The sequence below is a fragment of the Mizuhopecten yessoensis genome, unplaced genomic scaffold (genome assembly GCF_002113885.1).
Source record: "Mizuhopecten yessoensis strain PY_sf001 unplaced genomic scaffold, ASM211388v2 scaffold2347, whole genome shotgun sequence".
NCBI lineage: Eukaryota > Metazoa > Mollusca > Bivalvia > Pectinida > Pectinidae > Mizuhopecten > Mizuhopecten yessoensis.
In genome coordinates this window covers 204,603-228,577 of record NW_018404501.1, presented here as the reverse complement: position 1 = coordinate 228,577, position 23,975 = coordinate 204,603, and the positions used below count along the sequence as shown (strand labels likewise).

The following is a 23,975-nucleotide window of genomic DNA, read 5'->3' as shown; positions in this document are numbered from 1 at the left end:
ATGATACAATTCCTGTTTGTAGACTATTTGTACGTGACGTCATTGAAGCAAGTGTGTCCGAGGAAAAATGGCGGTAGCTCTGCACTGCAAAACATGGGAAAAATCGGGGAGAACCGAGTTGTAAGTCTCGTAGCAATCGCCGGTTTTCATATTTCCATCGAAACTGATGTATTTAAGAAACTACCCGACCCAAATAATGGTGAAAACTATCGATATTGCGATGTCATGCAACATTTTATGTTCTTGTCCTTTCATGCGGTTATTTTCTTAAGAGCAGGAGCGAGGAAAACGTACCGAACAAATATTATTGATTTTCAATGAAAGAAGCAATTGTAATTGAACCTCGTACGAGAGATTTGTTTATCATAGTTTCGTAAAACGCCCGTGCACATCGTCTCTTGACATTAGCACTAGGTTGCTTATTTGGCACTGAGCACGACAGCTTTATAGCCACTATGTACTAGTATATAACTCGGCACTCCAATATCGACAACTACCCCTAGCCACGACTACCCTGGCCACGACTAGCACTGCTATGTACCGCGACACCTTCTGTCTGATTGTATCTTTCTTCAGCACTCAACCGTTTATTAAATATGTCTACCACGGCAGTGTTTGGATCAAGGCAAGACTTATTCAGTCACTTCTATCTTTCCAAAACAAAGCCTGTTTAATATATACTACTCACGATCTATCGCTGCTGTTTATAGTCTACACTTCACTGACAAAGTCTGTTCGGTCGACTTGAGGGGGGTAATTAAGCGCCAGCTTACCGGGCCCTCAGATTAAAAAAGTCCTGCCCATCCAGGTCATGCTCTAAGGTCGGACAGCTCCTTAGATGCGGACAGGCTGTCACAGCTACTGTGGTCACACGTACGGGAACACATCCTTTCTGTAGTCCCCGCTGCCCTCAAGAGTGTGACTGTTGCTGGTTTCTGCCTATTTATACCCTCTGGCTATCTTAGTGATACCTAGCTGTGAGTGAGGTATACTCACCTGTACGTTTTAATTGTACCTCTAAAGCTATCTGTCTTCTAAGCGTGTGAATTACAAAGACATAACACAAATGATTAACGCCAACAGATCAACGTATCTAACCTGAATATCATACGAAATCAGCGAAGGTTGGATTACGATATATACATCCATCACAATACACTGTATACCCACACCGATACATAGGTGGTTACAGTAAGGAACGACAAACCAAAACACTGACTTTGTTCTCATTTTAGCATTTTCCATGACTCAAATAAAGGGACAGAATTAAAAAATAATTTGCAAATTTGTCGGGATAATATGTTTGAAATAAGTCTTTTTAACAAATCTAAAAAGGGAGATATCAAATTCCTGATCATTTCTACATGTCATCACAAATTTCCCTAATGTAAGTGTACCTAAAATGGAACTAGGCTCAAAATAAAGATGTTTCATTTGTACAGTACAGATGTTTTTTAGCTGTACCATAATTATATGGTATCTTTTCAAAATCAAAATTCAAGCAATAGGAGAACATTTTATCTGCCCATCTCTTATACTTTGTTCAGTACATAGAGCTGGGACAGCTAGGTAACCGAATACCCGATTGCAATGCATTTATGAGTACTATCCGATTAGCATATCTACGTATCTGAAAACGTCCCAAAATGTAGGTCAATACTTATTGATTTTCTTAGTCAGAAATGTCTCCAAACTACTGTTCGACAGCCCTCGACAAAAACTTGTGATCAGTATATATACTTGCCGTACCATTGAGTGCGCATATACCATAAAGTTTGAATGTAAATATGATATCGACTGACATTCCAGGGATCAATCTAGACTTTATTCACTACCAATTATGGGTAGTTTCCCCTACAGAAGAAAATTCCCGTCCCTTTAAATTCTCCCTATTTCAACTAAAAAGGCAGTTTTTCTTCAAAAGAGTTCCCCTATATATGTCTTCTTTAAAGTTCAACAGCTAAAATGCATAATACTGCATATATGCATTTTCTTGACATTAATTAAAACAGAAATTCTACAGTTTCAATAATAAAATTGTTTACAAATTGAAATTTACTGCACACCATGTATGTCGGACAAAGCATTTATTTTTTACCTTCATGACGCTAGAGCCTTGTATCAAAATTTGATTTCCCCAAAATCTGAAAAAGGGTAGTTTCCCCTAAAACTTAGATTGATCCCTGCATTTACCTGCAGCTATTGTCTGTGTTCCGACCGGAAGTGATGCACAGAAATATGCATGTGCATAGCGTTGACAACACATGAATGTATAAAAAAGTGAAGCTACCAAAACTTTCCATGCAAAAGGCTAGCAATATGAAGCCAATTCATAAAGATTCTGAGAATTTGTTATAACAGTATCTTTGTTTATGCATTTAGTGAATTAAGTAATCATATTATTATTAAAATAAAGGGCCATTGGTGGCTGTATTTCATGACACAAAAACACTTTTACCCCGTTTTGGTTCAGATAATTGCATACGGTTATCTGACTTGCATTATTTGTAACCATTGTAGCCCTATACAGGTCCAGTACACTCTGCCGATTGAGCTATATAGCTATAAAGACCTATATAGCTATATACACCTATAAATTATAGCTGTATTGAGCTATATTTTCTCAGATTTTAAATTTCATTAAATTAAAGCAAAGTCGCATAAAAAAAAAGGTTTATGGTAATGTTGACTACAAAGAGCATACAGTTAGATGTTTATTTTCAGTTTTCATAAATGTAAATTTACCGATTCCTTAACATCATTATTTTTTTAAAAGAATACTTATATTTAACGTCTTTTGTTATCAACCTAATGATACAATCTTCTTTTAAAAGCGACTTTGTTCAGTTTTCCTTAAAAAAGAAAATCACTTGAAAATAGCTCAAAAGACCTATTTCAGATAGGTCAATAGAACTATTATAGGTCTTTACAGCTATATAGCTCAATCGGCAGAGTGTACTGGACCTGCTATAAGTAAGTCATTTAAAAAAAGGGAACTTTTCACATCTGTATATCCAAACTGCATTAAGATAGACACTAATTAAAATCTAAGGTAGGTAACTCACTAGGTACAATGTACCAGAAACAGGTATTATTTTGAGACCTTTGGGGATTCAGAATATGAGTTTGACAAGTACTTAAACCAATAATGGTTTTCATTTCAGTCTGAAGCTGTGTAAAAATTCAGCAGAAAACAATGGTTTATGGAGCCAAGGCCCCAAGTCTCTGTCTCGCACCCTGTATGACCTGTGCTGGCAAGTTATCAAGGGCCAGTTAAAACCAGAACAGGCCCTTTCTGCATTAGGTGAAGCATCGGTAAGTCAGTGTTTATGAGATTAATATTCCCGGCAAAAAAATGTTACTGCATAATAAAAACTTGTTGATGATACGCAACAGGTTATACAATTTTAACATTATTTTTTTAGACAGTTTATGGTATAAACAGTATTTCAAATTTATGAAAATTTTCATTTTCCTCAAGTGGCACTTTTTATCTCCTTTAAAAGATGCTAGCCGTGTCACTCAAAAGATCAAAAGCACATTCAGTACAGCTAATACCCTTTAGTTAGCCACAATCTTAGGAACAAGTTTTGTTAAGACTCTTTACAATTACTTCGTTTTAATACTGCTGCTTCCAACACCTCAGATAAAGTCTCTGTTCTAGTCTTTTTTGTTAAAGAAAAATATTGATGTCCTTTCAGGATGCACACAAAGGAATTCCCAGTGTTTTGGCTGATGTTTATGGAACTATTGGTAAGTGTAACTGTTTATTTAATGTTTCCAAGCAATACATTCATTCTGAAATTTTGTTCAGGATGACTTTAATGTATACATGATATTGATGATCTATTCTTGTCATGTGTACCGCTGATCTACAACTTATTTTTAAGCGCTCTTGGCGAGAGCCGAGCGGCTTATTAATTGTGTCCAGAGAACGAGATGACAGACCCACTTCCGTTCGGGGTGCGTGCGCATAATTCAGTCTTGCATGCTTCCGCTATATAGTTTCGTTATCGTAAATAGAAAGTAGAATCTCTGACACTCACCTGTTGGTTACATAAAGTCTTCTGATACTCTTCTCCAAATAATAATCCATACTTTAAATAATTGCTGAAAACAAAATGTTTATCTCTGGTGCATTCTACGAGTGTTGTTATGGTGAAATTTGTGCACTGGGTTTGAGTGTTTTAGCAACTCGGATTGAGGTCTGAGGAAGTTTACGCGTGTGAAACACATACGAATCGAGAAAGCACATGTGAAGACTGTCAAGCACTGACGCTGTCTGTAGAAGGAAGAAGCAAATATATATACTTATAAAACGTATGAGTGATGAAGTATAACCTTTATTTTGATGTTTCAAATGGGAACGTAATATGACATATCGTGCTTAGGTTGATAACAGTAATGGCTCCGAGACGAGACGATATGTGAACCATGGATGCTTATCAACATTTCTGTAACACAGCATGCTTTTTCTGGTGTATTTATTTATGAATATGTAACAATTTAAGAACGTGACACAGCTGCCGCTGCTGTTTGACAAGAATTCGCGCCGTGTCAAAATATTATCCGATCTGGTGCAAGGGAATAACTCTTACGTTGGTAAAGTCACATTGAGAAATATAATTCAAATATATTCCAAGAACATTTGTGAGATTTTGTATATTCAATGAAAGTAAACACAGTCACTACATATATTAATAATTATTATCAATATGAATAAAAAATAAATAAAAATAAAAGGAGTACGTCTCTCTCCATGCATGTTTTCCCACTACTGTTAATTATATAATTATCCTTCATTTCACAAGCACAAAATGCACCTATTCTTTATTATCCATTCAACGATTGCCATTATGCACGTAAATGCTCATGTCACATCATGAGGATGCTAATTTAAATTACAACAATGCGTCACACTTAAAGAGGGTGAAAAAAGAGGAGAGGGAGAATGTTTTTAAGGCATCATTTAAGAGGTGATAGATTTTGGAAATTCCAAAGGCAACATCATTACATGACCTGATTTTCAATTAGCAGGACACAGAACACTTATCTGAGGTATTATAGTAGATATTGATGCTCAAAGTGTTATTGAAGCAATTAAATTTAAAGTAGTGAGCGGCTTTAATGTCACATTGACATAATTCTAGTTTAATTTTAAAATGTTATTCATGTGTTCACTCCTTGATAACTTGTGAAGTATGAGGTGTTGAGATGGTGGCACACAGTAGTGTAATAGCTGAATGGAATACAAATATCTGTAACAGTTTCTGTCAATTAAACACCATTTAAAGCCCTTTAGCTAAAGATTTCTAAATTCATGGAAATATCAGAAGCGATAGATTATTTTCCAATTCCTTTTTTATGTTTTTTAGAATGAGGAATTACGTTTTTATTCCAACCATCGTCTGTTTCGTAAATAAAATCTCTTTTATTTCAGATATTGAATCATCCATAACTGAGGACAAAGCCCAGAGAGAAAGATTTATATCTCTTGTGTCAGCTTGTGATGTAAGTGTGTTCAGCAACATTCTTTAATAATTCTGTGTTCACACACAATATGCACATGTTTTTATTGTGTCGCCTGCGAAAAGCTGGTGACACATAGGTATTGCTATGTTGGCGTCGGCGTCCGCACAGAAGTTTTCGTGCGATAACTTGAGTTTCCTTGGGACGATCAAACTCAAACTTCTTGCAGTGCTTCCTTACCAAAAGTGCTTGCTTGGGATTGCTTTTCAGGTCCGAAGGTCAAAGGTCAAGGTCACTTTTAACATTATCTCTTGAAATGAAAAGTGTATCTATTTCTTCGTAATCTCCCAACTTCCTGCGCAGGCGACACATCCACTTCTGTGGAATTCTTGTTTTGCTTTCCATGGCCGGGTTGTATTTATATATGTTGTGGGTTTGTTGTTTACTGAAAATTCAAAAAAAGAGATATAGTCAGGAAACTAATGCACATATTCAGGGATTTTAATTGATCATTTGCAGATATTTGTACCAGCTGCTGTGCTGAAGGAAAGACTTGATCAGGAATTATTGGAAAGTTGTGGACTCATCCCATCTAAACTACAATTTCAGCAGAAATATGTCAAGACCAAAACAAAGTTATAGTAAGTTTTGAACTGAAGTTTCTTTTTTTCAGTACTTTTTTTCTTACTTTATTGCACCTTTAAAGTGGCATCTTTACCCTTCCTTGTATTGGTGTCTCATTCAAGTGCTACATAAATGACTCGCCTGGCGCTGTGCTGTTGTCATGCTTCAATGCAAGTCTAGGTTGGTCTACAGATATCATCTTTGTAATTCAATGAGAAGTCGCTAACATTTGATCCATGCTTTTAATCATTTGCTATATTAAAATTGGCTTTCAATCTAAGGTTTATTTTGATTAGGTGATATATTTTTTGAATGCAGAATATTGTACAACACATAATGTTGTAGATTTTGCATATTACTAGAGATAGTATATATTAATATTAACAGAGGAAATGTATATATTAATATTGATAGAGGAAAAGTGACAGTGTCAGTCTATTGACCAAGATTGGGTATCAAATCATGCAGCCATTATTTGTTTTTATCCAAACTAGCTTGGTATGGAATTGCTTCGTGCCACGAAACCCAGGTTAGCTTTGGCTCTCTAGGATAGAGACTTGGATCGGAAATTTCTAGATTTTAGATCTGACTTTGAATATTATGTTTTGCTTTGATTTCTCCTTCAGCTACAAACAACAAAAATTCAACCTGCTACGTGAGGAGAGTGAAGGATATGCCAAGTTAGTCACTGAGCTTAACCAGGAGATAACAGACAAGACAACTTACACTCAGGTGTTGGAGAATCTGAAATCACTTATTGGTATGTTAAACTCTGAAGAATAGAGTTTCTTTACAATTCTAATATTGGAACTGCTTTGAAGGAAACTTCTCCAATGACACCAACAAGTAATAACTCCTTCATGCACACTGTGATCAAGAATATTTAAAAATACAGATTCAAATTATTTAATATTTTGTGTCGGAATTTGTTATTTTGCTATGTATGTTTATTGACAGTACTGTGCTTATATTAAGAATTTTTGAGGTTGTGGATGGAGAAATAATCCAAATTTGAACCAAAAATTCTGCATGTACATGTTATTTTGTGGAAATCCAGCCAGTCTGCTACTGTAATAGCTACTCGTAATATATTTTGAAATTGTTTTCCACTATACCTTAAGTGTGTAATCAGGAATAAGCTGCTAAAATTAGCCTTTTGTGATTATTATTGAGACCATTCTATTGGGTTTCTTATGTTACAGGTTGCTTTGACTTGGATCCAAACCGAGTATTGGACATCTTGTTGGAATCTTTTGAGCGTCGTCCAGAACTTGATGATTTCTATGTGCCACTTTTCAAAGAATATGTGACAGAGCAAAAAACTCTGTGCCACATACTTGGCTTTAAATTTCATTTCTTCAAGGTACGTAGACTACTTGAAACAAAATGTCTAATCATACTTTTAACAAAATTTCTAATAATTCCAGACAACTGGTATTCTAAAAATGACAATTTTGATCTTAAACCATTTTAACAGACATGTATAATTGATTATGTGTATAGTTGAATTCATGGAATAATTATTTGAAACATACATGCTACTTGCAAAGCTTTTTAAGGTATAAGGTAGTAGAACGCCATTATCTGAAACTCTAATGTGTATTTTATCAAATATACTGTTTACCTAGAGGTTGTATGTTCCACAACATTTTATTCAGTATCTTTCAAATATTGTCCAAAATCTCGCTGACATGCCAGGGTTTGACTGATGTTGGTGTAGATTGTAGTTGTTTTAACTTTGTGTTATAGGAGGAGGAGACCCCAGCCAGTCTGTACACAATAGCAGCTCTGTTACTGCAGAATGGTCTCATTGATTTGGACTCCCTCTACCCCCATGTAAGCTTCACATGCAGTGACTAAGTATCTGTTCATGAAAGTCAATAAATAGGACAAATTGTTTTTTTTTGCAGATTTAGTGATTACGATATTATTTGACTGGAAATCTAGGAAAAGTTAAAGGAATGTTTAACAAATATATTGTTTAAACAATTAACAAATATATTGTTTAAACAATGCTTCTGAAACATTTTCATGTGTGATATTTTTTGACCTCCAAAGTTACAAAACAGAACCTAAAAATGATTTAGAGCATTTAAAAAATGGAGCTTGATTCTATGAAAGTTCCAAAGCTTTATTTACTGTCATTCCTCATTGTCTCAGTGATTTTGGGCAATCAATATTGATGTTGTTCCTACCCATTACATACTTGATATTCATCTCACTATCTGTTTGTAGCTGTCGCCCCCTGACACAAAGATCCGGGAGCACCATCAAAAGGATATAGACGATGCCAAGGCCTATGCCAGGAAGCTGAGTGTTGTTATATTGTCCGAGCGCTCAGAGGACAAAAAGGATGATGACTCTGTCAAAGTTGATGTGGTATATACATTACTATTGATGATTATTGTGTTTTATGTATCTTACTCACTGAGCAGAATTCAACCTCACTTTCAAAATATCCAAATGAGCTATAATACATAAATGTTTTGAAAGTGACTTTACAAAGTGTTGCATATTAGAAAATATGTTTTTCCCCCCATGCTGTCCCATTTTAAGCTGTGGGAATCGCTATTCCATTAAACTGTCATATGTGCCTATGAATTTGCAGCATGTGACAAACCAGAAACTTGGACTCATCGAAGCTCTTCTAGGATTGGGAGCCTGGGACAATGCTAAACAGATCCTGGACCGCTTGCCTGAGTTCTTTGCTACCACATACAAACCCATTGCTTTGGCACTGTGTGCTCTGGTGCATCTAATGATGGATCCCGTTTACAGGACGTAAGTGGATCACTTAATTCTCTAGCTGCTGTGCAGTGTTATAACACATAACATGACAAAATATATGCATATTGATCAAAATAATCGATAAAGTATATATACCAATTCAGAATGGTCAATAATAAGGATAATATCTGTCAAAAATAATCATGATCAATGGAGGAAATATAACACACTTGAGTTAAAAATCTCGAAACAATAAAGATAAAAAAAATGTTGATGTTTAAAACAATGGCTGTTATTTTCAAAAATATTTAAGAGAAGAACATGAAGGCACATATATATATGTCTGTGCAATGTGCTTGGTATAGGAACTCTGGACTGCCAAGTAAGATCATGAAGAGCAAGGTACCTGATGGTGGAAGATTCAGCAGCAAGGTTGCACGAGCACATACATTCCGAGACCTCCACCAGATGGTGCTGCCAATCATGAGATACATCGGACCATACACCTGCTGTGACCCCATTCTCATGGTCAAAATAATCAGACTGGGCAAGAATTTCATGGGAAAGGTTAGATATCTGTTGTATCGTAGTCTTTTTGATTCAAAATCATGTTAAATAGCATTGAGCTTAATGATGTCCTAAACCAATTTGCACCTATAAAGTGGCATTTTAACTTTTCTGGTTTTAGTGTCTCATTCAAGTGCTAGATAAATGAACCAACCTGACACAGTGTTGTTGTCATGTTACAATATGCATGTCTAGGTTGGTTGACAAATTCCATTTAAAAATGTTTCTGTAGACCAAGTTATTATAGTGGTTTTGAAGTTGTACTGTTGAATGTTTCAGAGACAAAGTGGTGGTATCAGTCCTGATGACGAGGTGGCTTACTATGGTTTCCTCAACATGTTGGATGAGGTGTTGTTGCCGGGGATGGTGCTACTACCCTGTAACTGTTGTATCTCTGAGGAGCTCTGGGGGTTCATCAAACTCTTCCCATACATGCTGAGGTATGTCATAAAACAAAATAACCAATATTTGTTTTAAAACAAAATTCAAAAAAAAGTCTTAAATTCTGATTTTATGTTTTAACTTTTTTTGTGCTTCAAACTTACTTTATTATGAACATAGTCTTCTTTGCATACATATTCATGTCTCAATCCATGATCAGATTGATTTTTTGCCAGGTAATCCTTTAAGTAACATTGAGCCGGATATTACTTAGGTTATATGCTGCTGTAAGTGGACGTATCCTGTTTAAGGAATTTATGAATTAAGAAATCAAATCATGAAACTTGTTTGATGTTTAGATATGAACAGGAATAAGTACAAACAAAAGATTCTGATTGTTTGTTGTTATTATTTGTGTGTACAGTATAAACACAAATTTATCCATCTTCTGTGCTGCAGATATCGCTTGTACGGAAACTGGAAGAATGATACTTACAGTCAGCATGCTAAGCTGATCCGAGCTCGGGCAGATTGTATGGAGAGGGCCAAGTACATTATGAAGTAAGTGAAATATCTCTTTGGCAAAGCACGATTTGCAGGGTCATATCCTAATTGTCAACCCTTTTCTTCAAAACCTGCAGGAAGGGATATGGACATTTTTGTTTCTATGTATACAAAAATATGTTTCACAAAATAAGTAAATCAATGTCTCTTCACTAATTCCATGGAGTTTTATCATGTCTAAAAATGCAGGCATATATGGTTTACATGGCCCAATGGATTAGAAGAGCAGATAAAATGAATCGAGTGGATTGTTTATTTTATATCGATTAATACTTTAAAAATAGGCTTGTCTATACCAATTTGATAACGCTAGTTATTGTGTCTGGATTATGTATTACAACTTTGACACTTTCAAGTCGAGGCAACAACCTTTGTAGGAAGTAATATCCTCAATTATGTTTATAATTTCAGGCGTCTAGCAAAGGAGAATGTGAAGCCTTCTGGGCGTCAGCTGGGAAAACTAAGCCACAGTAACCCAGGAGTGGTGTTTGAATATGTAAGGGTTTCACATAAAGTACTCTTTTCTATTATGGCAATTTAAGGGAAAAGTAAGAAACTGTGAAGTTGAAGTAATGGAATATCAATATGATACTATGTTAAATGTTTTGTAGAAAATCCATAGTGGTAAGTGAGTTGATTTTGTCTGTTGAGTATTGTAACTCAACTTTGATTACTGGTAGATTGCTGGGGCCAGTCCAACAAACTTGAAGTGACATTTTCAAATTAAAATTTTTGAAGACGAAAATGTACGTTTAGAACCATACAACCAGAATGTTTTATTTTCAGTTCAATAACAATGAATATGTGATATCACTGATTCAATGTTTACCTTAATATGTCTATAAGCTAATGGTTGAAGATGCATTTGACTGAGACCTGTTTTGTTATGTTGTAGGTATTGTCCCAGATCCAGAGATATGACAACTTCATTGGACCTGTTGTGGATTCTCTCAAATATCTCACTTCCCTTTCATACGACGTCCTGGCTTGTATCCTTCCATATGTTGCTAAATGAATGAACAGTTTCACTTATTTACTACAAAGAACATGAAGTAATAATATAATGACATCTGGAGTAGCCCTTGTCATGCCTTGAGCTCTCGCACTTTAAGCCTGTGTTTGAAAGTAAATGAAGTAACAGAACTAAAATTGAAACAGGAAAATGGCCATTTATTAATAACCACCTAACACATTTTTGGTTGGGTGGTCGCAAATAATGGAACAGAAAAAGGATCTTATGAAATATCTTGTACACTACCTGATCTAGTGTACATATCAGGAGATCCGATAATAAACATTGGTGACATAGAAAGTAACAGTAAAAGCGTCTTGTTAAATACCTCCTTTTCTACATGATCTAGTGCAATTACACGATATTCAAATAACACCATAATGATATATGGGGGCACGGTAGTCTAGTGGTAGGACACCAGGCTCGTGACCGAAGGGTTGCAGGTTCGAGTTACGTCACGGCACTGTTGTATCTTTGAACAAGATACTTTACTCCGCTTGTTCCAGTCTATACTACTCAGCTGTAAATGAGAACATGGTTGGGCAGTCCTAGAATTGTTGAATGCTAGCTGTGAGTGCCGAAATGGCAGCACTGGCTGTATGCTCCCCAGGGAGTTGAGAAAGATGTTGGCTGGTTGCAAAGGCCCCATAACCACGGATAATAATTTGTGAAATGCTTTGAGACCACTTACGAACTAGGTTGTAATAAAGCGGTATGTAAGAACCTCAAATTATTATTATTATTAATTATTTTGTTAAGTTTAGGAATGTAATTGAATTGTGAAATTGGGTGTGCCTATGTACATGTAAATTGGTAGCATTAAACAGTTTTCTGAAGATTAACAGGAAATTCAGAAGGTATATGTACCAACAAAATACCAACATAGAACATGAAGTAATAATATAATGACATCTGGAGTAGCCCTTGTCATGCCTTGAGCTCTCACACTCTAAGCCTGTGTTTGAAAGTAAATGAAGTAACAGAACTAAAATTGAAACAGGAAAATGGCCATTTATTAATAACCACCTAACACATTTTTGGTTGGGTGGTCGCAAATAATGGAACAGAAAAAGGATCTTATGAAATATCTTGTACACTACCTGATCTAGTGTACATATCAGGAGATCCGATAATAAACATTGGTGACATAGAAAGTAACAGTAAAAGCGTCTTGTTAAATACCTCCTTTTCTACATGATCTAGTGCGATTACACGATATTCAACAAACACAATAATGATATATGGGGGCACGGTAGTCTAGTGTTAGGACGCCAGGCTCGTGACCGAAGGGTTGCAGGTTCGAGTTGCGTCACGGTACTGTGTTGTATCTTTGAACAAGATACTTTACTCCGCTTGTTCCAGTCTATGCAGCTGTAAATAAGGCAAAGGCACCATAACCATGGATAATAATTTGTGAAACACTTTGAGACGACCTACGAACTAGGTTGTGATAAAGCGGTATGCAAAAACCTCGAATTATTATTATTATCATTATTAATTATTTAGTTTAATTTAGGAATGTAATTAAATTGTGAAATTGCGAGTGCCTATGTACATGTAAATTGGTAGCATTAAACAGTTTTATGAAGATTAACAGGAAATTCAGATGGTATATGTACCAACAAAATATGAATGTTAATAATGACTTAAATTTTATCGCAAATGTCGTGTCTGTTTAACCGCATGTTCCTTAATAATATAAAGTTTGCATCATTGAAGCTGTGGCAAATCCAGAGAAGGACCGAATGAAGTATGATGACACCAACATCTCCTTGTGGTTGCAGAGTAAGTTATTCACATGGATCTGTGTCGGAATGGAGGATTGGTCAGAATCCTCCTGTACTCTAGGGTCGGGATTATTGTTTAATATTGATATTTGAAGAAGTCTTCTATCGTTTGAGTTACAGTGTTTGGAACACATTTGATTGAGTTATCATCTTTGGTCTTAATTGACATATTGGTTTTTATGAACCCATCATTTAGATAGCTTAACCTTCAATAATACCGTAAAAGAGTTTTTCTCAAAAACAATACCAGCCAGCATTGATAGTAATTTGGTTTTGATCGGTGAATCATGTCCATTGACAAATTGAATATAGAAAGTAATACTTTTACCGTATCTTATCTATTCAGGTTTGGCAAACTTCACTGGGTCTATCTGTCGAAAGTACAACATAGAACTGGCAGGGGTGATGCAGTATGTGGCCAATCAACTCAAGGCTGGCAAAAGGTAAGGTCAAGGCTGTTTCGAGGTAAGGTCAAGTCTCTGGGATGGTATGGTCAAGGCTGTTTCGAGGTAAGGTCAAGTATTGGGGTTGGTAAGTTCAAAGCTGTTTCGAGGTAAGGTCAAGTCTCGGGGATGGTAAGGTCAAGGCTATTTCGAGGTAAGGTTAACTCTCAAGGATGGTAAGGTCAAGGCTGTTTCGAGGTAAGGTCAAGACTCGGGAAAGGTAAGGTCAAGGCTGTTCGGAGGTAAAAAGGTCAAGTCTCGGGAAAGGTAAGGTAAAGGTAAGGTCAAGTCACACCCACAATTAAAGTCATTCAAAATACTTCTGCACCTTTTGTTGTAACCTTCACATCAATTGCCAACAGTTGATTTAACATCGTAACAAAGATAATGTACAGATATGATGAATATCAAATTAAAAGCAATTGATCAGACGTGATACAAATTGTGATCAGAAAATGCACAGCAATTGACTTAAATCAAAGTGTCTCTGCATCAACCTAGCCAGTGAGCATTGTTGAGAATATTAATCCATTTTCAGCTTTGACCTGCTACTCTTGCGTGAGGTTGTCCAGAAGATGGCAGGCATTGAAATTTCTGAGGAAATAACTGGGGACCAGCTGGATGCCATGTCCGGTGGGGAGCTGCTGCGACAAGAGGTGGGTACTTAAAATAAGCTCTTATGATTGAATAAAATAAATCTGGGGATTATAAGCAATACTGTATATAATTGATATTTCGGTTAAGTTTGACACCACTATTGGAGATATCTGAAACCAGAAAAAGAAATGACAGGTTTGATTCCCTGAGTATGTAAAAAAAAATAAAAATAGTTAATTATAAATGGTTTTGCATCAGTCAGTTTTAAAGTAGCATTATTCTCCTTTTTCAGGGTGGCTACTTTTCTCAAGTGAGGAATACAAAAAAATCATCGACTCGCCTGAAAGATACTCTCCTGGAACATGACTTGGCACTGTCCCTGTGTCTGTTGATAGCTCAACACAGAGATGGGGTTATATTTCATGAAGGTGCTGACACACATCTCAAACTCATTGGCAAGCTCTATGACCAGGTAAGGTTGGATGGAATGATCCAATTATAGATGACTGCATGAACAATTAACTGACAATACCTGACGGTTCTCTATTAGGATATAAAATTTGATTTGAAGAGCACACTAAACCTGCAGCTTACAGTTATGGAGTAAAAAAAGTACACATTTTTAAGATGGACTCTAAATTAACAAGATAACAAGCACTTTTAAAGTGGCATCCTTACCCTTCTTTGCATTGGTGTCTCATTCAAGTGCTACATCAATGACTCATCCTGGCGCTGTGTTGTGGTCATGCTACAATACATGTCTAGGTTGGTCTACAGATTCCATCTTTAAAGAATTGAACAAGAAGTGCATTGCAAATGCTGGGATACTTATTTTAAATGTGATATAATTTTCAGACTTTTCATGCTGAATGTATCAATTGTTGAAACTGCCTACACATCCTAAAGTGTAAATATATGTTAAAAAAAAAAGTTAACTTCCATAGTGTTCATAGGTTGGCATTTATTTACAAATTGAGTGGGTTTATGTTTCAGTGCCAGGACACACTGGTTCAGTTTGGAAGTTTCCTGTCCATGCAGCTGAGCTCTGAGGAGTTTGTTAAACGTCTGCCAGATGTTGACACCCTTATCACAACATATCATATTCCCCCAGATGCAGCCTTCTTCCTCTGTAGGCCTGCATTTACATATGCAATTAATGTAAGTACTGGACCATATTTGTGTGACGAATCTGTTACCAAGATAACATGTCTCAATTCAGTAATTTCAGATAAAGTGTAGCGATTGCTCTGTTTATCTTTTGTGTTTGTTACTTTCAGAATTCAGTTATTTTTAATTATAGCAGACATTTCTGTTGAAAATTCAAAAACTACTTAAAGGTTAATTTAAAAACAAATTCAGTGGTTTTTATTTAATTTTTTGAAAATTATTATTCCAAAAAGTTTTGTTTAAAAAAATCCTAAGAAAAAAGTGTTGTCCCCCTTAATAACTTTGTTCTTTTATATTTTATAGTCAAAGTTTGATGAACTCAGGAAAATTGACAAGAGCAATAAACACAACTCCAGTCAACATAAAGTAAGTTTATACTATGAATGAGGAATATGTTATGTTCAATTATAATGGTTGTGTGACTTCAGATGGGAGAATATATTAACATATTAGTGTAGTGCCATTTATTAATAACCACTTAAAGCATTCTTGGTTGAGTGGTCGCAAAGAATGGGACATTGAAAGGAACTTGAGAAAAAATCTTGTGCACTGCCTTAATATAGTGTGCATTTCAAGAGATCCAACAGCAGCAGTATATACATCAAAGGTTTTAGAAACATTTCATATCAAAATCCTACAGTGTTGATATTCCTATAATTGTATTAATTATCAATTTTATTCCAAAAATATTTATATCCAGTCAGTCTTGAAAGTGTCCAAAAAGGTATCTTTCGATCCAACTTGCCTTGTAATAATAACAAAGCTCACATGTACACCCAGACCTGATGATCATCCAAGTTCACAAGTATCAAATAAGGCTGGTGGGATCTCATCAGTAATACAAATGAATATTGCATTTTATTCCTTAATTTAGAGGAAAATTGCAATCAGTCATCATTACACCTGATGCTGGTGACACATTTAAGGGATGTGCAGAAAATTGAAAGAAGAAAGTTTCTGCTTTTGATATATGGCAAATAATTTGGAAGGTAAACTAGTTGACTACAGACTGATGTGACAATGTAATAAATTCAATTTTGTTTTTAGATGCAGAGATATATAGAGGCTTCAGAGTTTGTCAATGGTCCTGTGATAGAGTTGGTGCGGCCGCTGTACACCCCAAAAGTTTGGGAAGACCTCAGGTATATACAAGTTGTATATATATATATGCTGTCGGTCATAGTTTGTCTGAACAAATCATGTTTTTTCAAAAGGGACAGTTTTACCTTAAAAAAAAAAGAAAATTTAAACATATATTGCCCAATGAAATTTTCTCCCACCTCTGCGTATGAAAGAACCACATGTTCCATGTGGAACACCCATGTTGGATATGTGAATCCCACGTTAATGCACTACTATTTTTACTTAACAATCAGAATGATCGCATTTCATTATGATGTCACAAGTGGATATGCATCTAAATGTGGTTTGACCGACGGTATCAATCTTGCCATCAGCAAGTGACACCCTATCAAGAGTATAAGAATTAATGTACAAGCTTGGCCTGAATGTTTTGCATAGAACTTTAAATTTGAGTTATACCTATGGTATACAGTACATTTTTCTCACCCTTCCAGATAGCTAAATAAAGTGTTGCATTAGCATTGTCTGTGTCCTGTTTTACCGAAATTTTGGTTTAGAGGTGGGAGAAAGAGTCTGCCATGATGTAGGTATGTGAGATATGTATATTTAAGCACAAAGAACCAAGGCTTTGCTGATGTTCTGACAACAAATTCTGCATTGACTGACTCTATCACTGTGTACAACTGGTTACACTACACAGGAGCTTAGCAATTTGGGAAAATTAAAGTAACTGCAGAAGTTGAAGAAAAATCTGATTTTAAAGTTTGTATATTAATTTTTCCACAGTGCACCTTTCTTTGTGACATTTTGGTCTCTGCAAATGTATGACCTTGCAGTACCCTCCAATGTGTACGACAAACAGAATCAGCAGCTCTGTGCACAGATCAGCGCTATTGAGGACAACAAAGACATGGTAGGTGCTTATAATTATTTTAGGGTGTTGTATATAGTCAAACCTGGTTAATTCAGCAAGCACTATTCCAGTTACCTTGCTATCAAGCTAGTGTTAAGAAAAGTTGACTTGTTTCCTCATTCCCTGTTAACCAACCATTTCACTATCCAGACATTAAGTTTGAAGAAAGGTGACTAAATTAGCAAGGTTTGACTGTTAACATTCAGATAAATATATGGAATGGTAGGAAAAGATATAGTGTTCATCATCAGATAAATCTCTGAAAAATGTAATTGTAAGTTGCATGTTTACAATACTTAGGCTGGAGATGTGATTTGATATTAAATCATGACCATCTTCTTGGAACTTATGCTATTATATGTAAAAAAAAGATGATATCCTTGTTTGATCAATGAAATCTGTAAAACTTTTTGATATCCCAACTGTTTGATCACTGAACTGCAGCTTCATCATGTTTGTCGCTTTCACATGCCAATTTTGATACATTTTTCATACCGTTATTTCTCGGAACAGAAAAATCCTGAAGCAAGCATCATTATTTTTTGTATTGAAGATATAATTTTTAAAGTGTTATCTCATTTGTGGTATATTTGTTGTCGGATTATAATAACTGAAATATATATCTCAGCCTCAGAGCAAGAAGAAGAAGGAGAAGGAAAGATGTAACACACTGATGGACAAACTGAAGGACGAGGAGAAGAAACAGGGGGAGCATGTTGCCCGTGTCCACAACAGACTGAAGAACCAGAAGGAGCAGTGGTTCATCTCAAGTACGTTATTATCAAACTTCATACTTCATCTGCACAGTATGAGTTCCTTCCTAATCGACCTATCTCAAATATTCTTACAAGACTTCTTTGACCAAAGAGATTTTTGTTGGATATTGTTTTAGTCATGATGTAAGTGGTAGCCTTGGTGACAGAATCACTTTTTCACACGTCTTGCTTCAACAGTCAACGTTGTAATGTTAATGTTTATTGATTGGTAATTGAAATACCTTTGTAATAGAGTTAACACTTAAACATTAATGGTCACTAAGGAAGATTAATTGATCAATAGACAAGCAAAATACATGCAGTGGTGAAAATCGGCCATTACTAGGAATTCCCTTGATCCCTAGGAGGGAACTTTGCATCCTGTTTCTAATTTCCATCTCAACAATGATAAAAAAAACTATATCACAACTCAAAGGATCATTAAAGCCTTGGGCCTCTTGTTCTGTGTTAAATTTATACAATTTTGTATTCATTTAAATCATTTATTTTGAGTTATACTGTAAAATAAAAAATAAAAATTAAAGTAGCAAGTTAAAAACCTTCATTTTGTGCCAAATTTTGGTGTTTTTTTGAAAGAATTCTTGATCCATGTTGTTTTGATACAGGATCAACAAAGAATGAGACAATCACCCAGTTCCTGCAGCTGTGTATATTTCCGAGGTGCTGTTTCACAGCCATTGATGCCTTGTACTGCTCCAAGTTTATACACATACTCCACGACTTGAAGACTCCGAACTTTTCAACTCTCATCTGTTATGACAGGGTAAGATTAATATTGACTGCTTGAAGAATATACATCAGTTTTGTGATCTGTACCCAATACTCTAACTTCGCATTTTGATGCATTAAAACCCCAGTGTGCTGTAAGATACAGGTTCATATCCAGCAATGAGGGAAACTTGTTTCATACTTCTTAAATATGATCTGTTATTAAAATCAGAGCAGATGGTGATGAATTATCACATTTACATGTCTTAATTTTACATTGTCTAATCGAATATTAAGCGCATGCATGGGATATAAAAATAATATATGAGCATTTGGTGGGATAACTTCAGGAAGTTGCCATACATGCTATTACCATTTACATAGAGTCGGGGGAAAAAGGTGCTGTAAGCATATTTATTTTAGCACACTCCAATTTTAGCGGAACGAAGGTGGTAGGACTTATGGCACACTCTTTAATTAGCAGCACACTAGAACCTAAACTCTATAGTTATAGCAAAAAAATAGTGTGTGCTTTATGGTCTAATTTTAGCAATGGACATGAATTAGCCAACGAGACCTAGCTTGAAAGCTGCTTAACTTAGAATACTGCAAAAATTAGTACACTTGCAGTATATTTAATAACATTGAGAAATATTCAATTTGATCAAACCATGAATTAGCAGTATTATTAGTAGGTTTGCCTTGTATGTAATGTGTTTTTCAGATATTCTGTGATATTACCTACACTGTAACATGTTGTACTGAGAATGAGGCTCATCGTTACGGTCGCTTCTTGTGTGCTGCGCTGGACACCATAATGAGGTGGCATAGCAACAAGGGAATCTATGAAAAGGTAAGCTGAACAAGCATGAAGTTAGTTCATTTCTTGCCTGAATTAATTAATAGTTTTATTTTCTTTGTGGATAAACTTGATTTTGAAGTGCCATTTGTGAGAAAGTACCAATGCAAAATAGCAGACAAAATGACTTTCAGACACAATTCAAGTGTATTTTCTCTATCTTGGTTACACTAAAACATCAAAGAAAATTCCAAGATAAATGTCTCATTAATCCTGATCAGTGAGAAATGGAACACATACAAGTACTAAGATGTGCATGTGAAAACAGATGTTACTCTCTAATTAGGATGGACAGCTGGCCATCATTGCTGAAGCAATCTTTTACGATTGAAACATTTATCATTAGGCTTGCAAAAGATGACTACAGCAATTGCTGGTCACTAAAGAATGCAGGTTGTGATGCTTCTTTGTTGTTGCAGGAATGTGCCAGTTACCCTGGGTTTGTGACCGTGTTTCGTAAAGGTACAGACAGTAACAACAAGGCTGATCAGCTGGACTATGAAAATTATCGCCATGTGTGCCACAAATGGCAGTTCAGGATAACTAAGGTGAATGTTGAAAGTGTTCAAAGTTTTCCCCATTGTCCCTGCCCCCTCTATGTTATTATGACTGCTGAGGAGTGTATCATGTGCCCTTTCTCGTAAGAAGTTTTTGAAGATAAAAGAATGAAGAAAAAAAGCTTAAATTTTGTGGTGTAGCATTTCTGTATGATTTTGATATTAATATTTTGATGTTTCCAGGCCATGGTGTCATGTCTTGAGTCAGGAAAGTTCATTCAGATCCGCAATGCTCTTATCGTTCTCACAAAGGTTTGTTACACATTAATTATTGTATTGCCTGTGATCATATCACAAACGCATGTTAACATACATTTAAATGTTTGTTTTTTATTCAATCCAGTATATAATGTCTTGCCATTTGACAAAGATATATGCTGGAAAACCATGTGCAAATGCAGTTCAAATCATTGCCAACTCATTTTATAATTGACATTTTGTGTAGTTGATAAAATTCTGCAAATCATGAGGAAAATCTTGTTTTCTAGCTGTTACAATATGTATTTAGTTTCTGTTAAAAGGCAGTATTATGATACAAATTTTTACATTAAAAATGCCTGCCAAATTAGAAAAAATACAGACAAAGAGAAAGCTGAGTTTCCTAATTCCTTGTTTTATTAAAAGTAATGTTTTACCATATTGTGGATCTTATCAACCGAGTTCTAAAGTGGAAATATAAACTCTACTGAAATCTGTTTATATGACTTGTGTTATTAGATCCTGCAGCATTATCCACGCATCACCCAGTTTGGCCAGGCACTGGAGAGACGTGTAGACAGACTGAGACAGGAGGAGAAGGATAAGCGACCAGACATATATGCCCTCGCCATGGGGTATGTCATCTGAATTATTTAATCAGTAATTAACAGCAGGAAATGGAAAATATTTAATGGTTTTCTGTTAAAAACCATGTATATTTCACAAGTATGACAGAATACCAATATTTTCCATGTGTGGAATCTTCATATGGAATAAAGACATTTGGAAGGTTTGCTTAATTAAACTTTTACACGATAACAAAAATTGAAAATTGTTGACTAGTAGGCCGCAAATTTCATATTTGAAGTGAATGGGAGTTTCCTTGATTTAATACTTTGATAAGGTCTGTATGGTTTTTATTTTTCCGCAGGTATTCAGGTCAGCTTAAAAGCAAAAAGTCCTCCTGGGTCCAGGAAGCAGAATTCCACTTGAAAGACAAAGAGGTAAAAACAGAAATGTCTAATGGCTCCCAAAACTTTAGAGACAATTGTCAAACATTTCCCATATATTGAAATGTGAATGTGTCTGTAAAAGTCCTCTCATTTCATTTTGTTCATGTAGATCATTCTGAGTTAAAAGCAACAGGATGTGAAATTTTGGAGTACTGCAACTGAATGAAAGTATTCAGAGTTGATTAATAGCTTTAAAGATTCAATTTGATGTACCTGTTCACATTTATATTTTTTTCAATACAAGTGACAGTCCACATGTCCTATCACAGTCCAAACAAAGTTCTTGTATTGCCATGTTGTAGAGGAACTACTTGCCATATTCTAGAGAAATGCTGTATATTACATTTGTCAAATTCAAGGGAAACTTTATGTATTCTTTATATTTTCGATTTTTGTAGTCCTTTATCATCAAAAGGAAGTTCTTCTACTTTCTAGAAATCCTAATCCAACAGCATTTCTATTCTGATTTTTCTAGAATCTTGTTATCCAGAGGAAGTTCTAAAGTTAATATCTTAATTGTTGTTGTCCTTAAAAGGTTTGTCTGTCTTTTTTAGATTGTCATAGTCTGTAGGAAATTCTTAAACAAGTTTTCTAGATTGTCAGTCGAGATTGACAATTTAGAAAGTTTTACATTTATACATGAAATAGGCCTGATATTATGTTAAAACCTTGTCACCAAGTCCAATTGTTGAGTGAATGTATGGTGATGTGTATTATCAGGTGAAGGTTAATACAAAGACCACCAGTGCTACATCCAAACAGAGCGGTGCTCAGGCTGCCAACGGCATTGCAGAGAATGGGTCCAAAAAAACAAATGGGGAGGTGAAATCTCAGTCTAAGAGAACGGAAAATGGAGAAGGTATAAATTATTACTTAATTGTGTTAAGGATCACCACATACCACTGCAAAAAACTCTAGCAACCACATTGGAAACTAAATGCTTTCTGGAAAAAAAACATACCCTACAGGACTTCTGTGAAAATCTGTAAAGATAAAATAAACACAATATGATCAACATTGTTCTGATTGAGAGGAAAAAAATACTGGGCCTAGACCAGGATTTAAACCCTGGATCTGATTGTAATACTTTGGCTCTTACCAACCAAGCAACATGGTCAATGAATTCAGGTGTCCTTGCCAAACTGTGATACAGTTATATCCTAAGTGGAATTCAGAGGAGGTCCCTGTATAAACGAAACACCACAGTGCAGCGGAACAAGGATCCGTAAAGATGTTGTGTTTATTTTTCAACAAAATACTTCGATATTGACATCATGTCAATTTAACATTTATGTAACACAGATGTATTTAACAAATGAGGATTCATGTTTCACTACATTTTTGATGTCACTCGTCTGGATTCCAGACATTGAATTCTTCTCATAAATTCTTAAAAGGATATTTTTTTTAAAAGTAAACTAAAATTTTCTTTTTTTTCTCCTAAAGCTTCAAGTTCCAAGTCCAAGGAACCAAAGGAAAGTAAAGAAGTCAAAGAGAAGAGGTCACGAGAGCCCTCGGAGAAAAAAGAAAAAACGGATGCTAAATCCAAAATATCATCTGAGAAGTACTCCGGAAATGTAGAGGAAAGGAGAGAAATAACTTCAAGGTAATGGTTAAAATAGTCATAGATCGCGTATATTGTGATGGTTTTGACATTCCGTTTTTGGCCAAGTTTTACATATCTATCATTGCAACTTTTGCTTCCATTGTAACAAAACACACACAAATAGTTCTCTGTTTTCACGTTCTTCAGAAATAAGACTTAATATTTAAAACATTTTGAAATTATTATTTGTAGTTTTAATATAATGTTTGTTTGAATTAGTGACTGTTGAGATAGAAAATAATTTTGTCTGTGATGATGTACAGTCTTTTCTCCACAGTAACTTGTTCACATCTACAGCAATATGCGTTTGATTTGTTATAGCTCTAAGAAAGACAAAGAAAACAGCCATAAAGACAAGGAAGAGAAATCCTCCAAAGATAAAGACAAGTCTCACACAGAAGAAAGGGTGTCCAAGGATCGTGGTCACAGTAGCAAGGAGGTAAAACACCTCAAGGAGGAGGATACTGAGTGGGTAGCCAAGGAGGATCGAGGCCACTCTTCAAAGGAGGAAAAGACAGTGAGGATTAAGGAGGAGAAGGTACGCATCAAGGACGAAGCAAGAGAAAGGAAAGTTGAGATAAAGACAGAAAAACCAATCAAACGTGAAGACAAACATGAGAAGGTGAAGCTAAAAAGAATGTATGAAACAGAAGCTAGGGAGAGCAGTCGTGAGGTGAGGGATGCTGGACGGGACTCCGTTAGGGATACAGGTCGGGACACAGTGAGGGAGTACAGGGAGTCGCCTAAGGAGCGAGATGGCCATCGGGAGAGGCGAGGGGAAGAACACCATGAGAGGGCATCCAGTGTTGGTTCCAGTGGCAGCCACGGATCCGCCATCGTTCGTCGCAGCCCAGACACATCACCTCAGTACGCAGATGAACGAGGTTAGTTCAGCTCCGTCTGTAGTGATTCATGTGATTCAAT

The 23,975-nt window shown here is 35.7% G+C and overlaps 1 protein-coding gene across 2 annotated transcripts in view; it reads left to right on the top strand.

The window, feature by feature from the left end:
* The first annotated feature begins 37 nt into the window (after positions 1-37).
* LOC110445759 (THO complex subunit 2-like) overlaps positions 38-23,975 on the top strand; it is a 42,618-nt gene continuing 18,680 nt past the window's right edge. For both annotated transcript variants that reach the window (XM_021490536.1, XM_021490535.1), the window contains exons 1-33: positions 38-120; positions 3,165-3,315; positions 3,702-3,753; positions 5,441-5,511; positions 5,989-6,110; positions 6,720-6,853; positions 7,296-7,456; positions 7,843-7,929; positions 8,329-8,472; positions 8,702-8,874; positions 9,186-9,387; positions 9,667-9,827; positions 10,228-10,329; positions 10,744-10,828; positions 11,228-11,321; positions 13,049-13,129; positions 13,478-13,574; positions 14,113-14,230; positions 14,464-14,643; positions 15,165-15,329; positions 15,642-15,704; positions 16,386-16,480; positions 17,208-17,334; positions 17,963-18,104; positions 18,716-18,873; positions 19,543-19,671; positions 20,097-20,225; positions 20,418-20,486; positions 20,952-21,067; positions 21,364-21,436; positions 22,166-22,304; positions 22,892-23,051; positions 23,373-23,935. In XM_021490536.1, the coding sequence (XP_021346211.1) occupies positions 68-120; positions 3,165-3,315; positions 3,702-3,753; positions 5,441-5,511; positions 5,989-6,110; positions 6,720-6,853; positions 7,296-7,456; positions 7,843-7,929; positions 8,329-8,472; positions 8,702-8,874; positions 9,186-9,387; positions 9,667-9,827; positions 10,228-10,329; positions 10,744-10,828; positions 11,228-11,321; positions 13,049-13,129; positions 13,478-13,574; positions 14,113-14,230; positions 14,464-14,643; positions 15,165-15,329; positions 15,642-15,704; positions 16,386-16,480; positions 17,208-17,334; positions 17,963-18,104; positions 18,716-18,873; positions 19,543-19,671; positions 20,097-20,225; positions 20,418-20,486; positions 20,952-21,067; positions 21,364-21,436; positions 22,166-22,304; positions 22,892-23,051; positions 23,373-23,935 (4,396 nt within the window). In that variant the 5' untranslated portion in view covers positions 38-67. The remainder of the gene's footprint in view (positions 121-3,164; positions 3,316-3,701; positions 3,754-5,440; positions 5,512-5,988; positions 6,111-6,719; positions 6,854-7,295; positions 7,457-7,842; positions 7,930-8,328; positions 8,473-8,701; positions 8,875-9,185; positions 9,388-9,666; positions 9,828-10,227; positions 10,330-10,743; positions 10,829-11,227; positions 11,322-13,048; positions 13,130-13,477; positions 13,575-14,112; positions 14,231-14,463; positions 14,644-15,164; positions 15,330-15,641; positions 15,705-16,385; positions 16,481-17,207; positions 17,335-17,962; positions 18,105-18,715; positions 18,874-19,542; positions 19,672-20,096; positions 20,226-20,417; positions 20,487-20,951; positions 21,068-21,363; positions 21,437-22,165; positions 22,305-22,891; positions 23,052-23,372; positions 23,936-23,975) is intronic.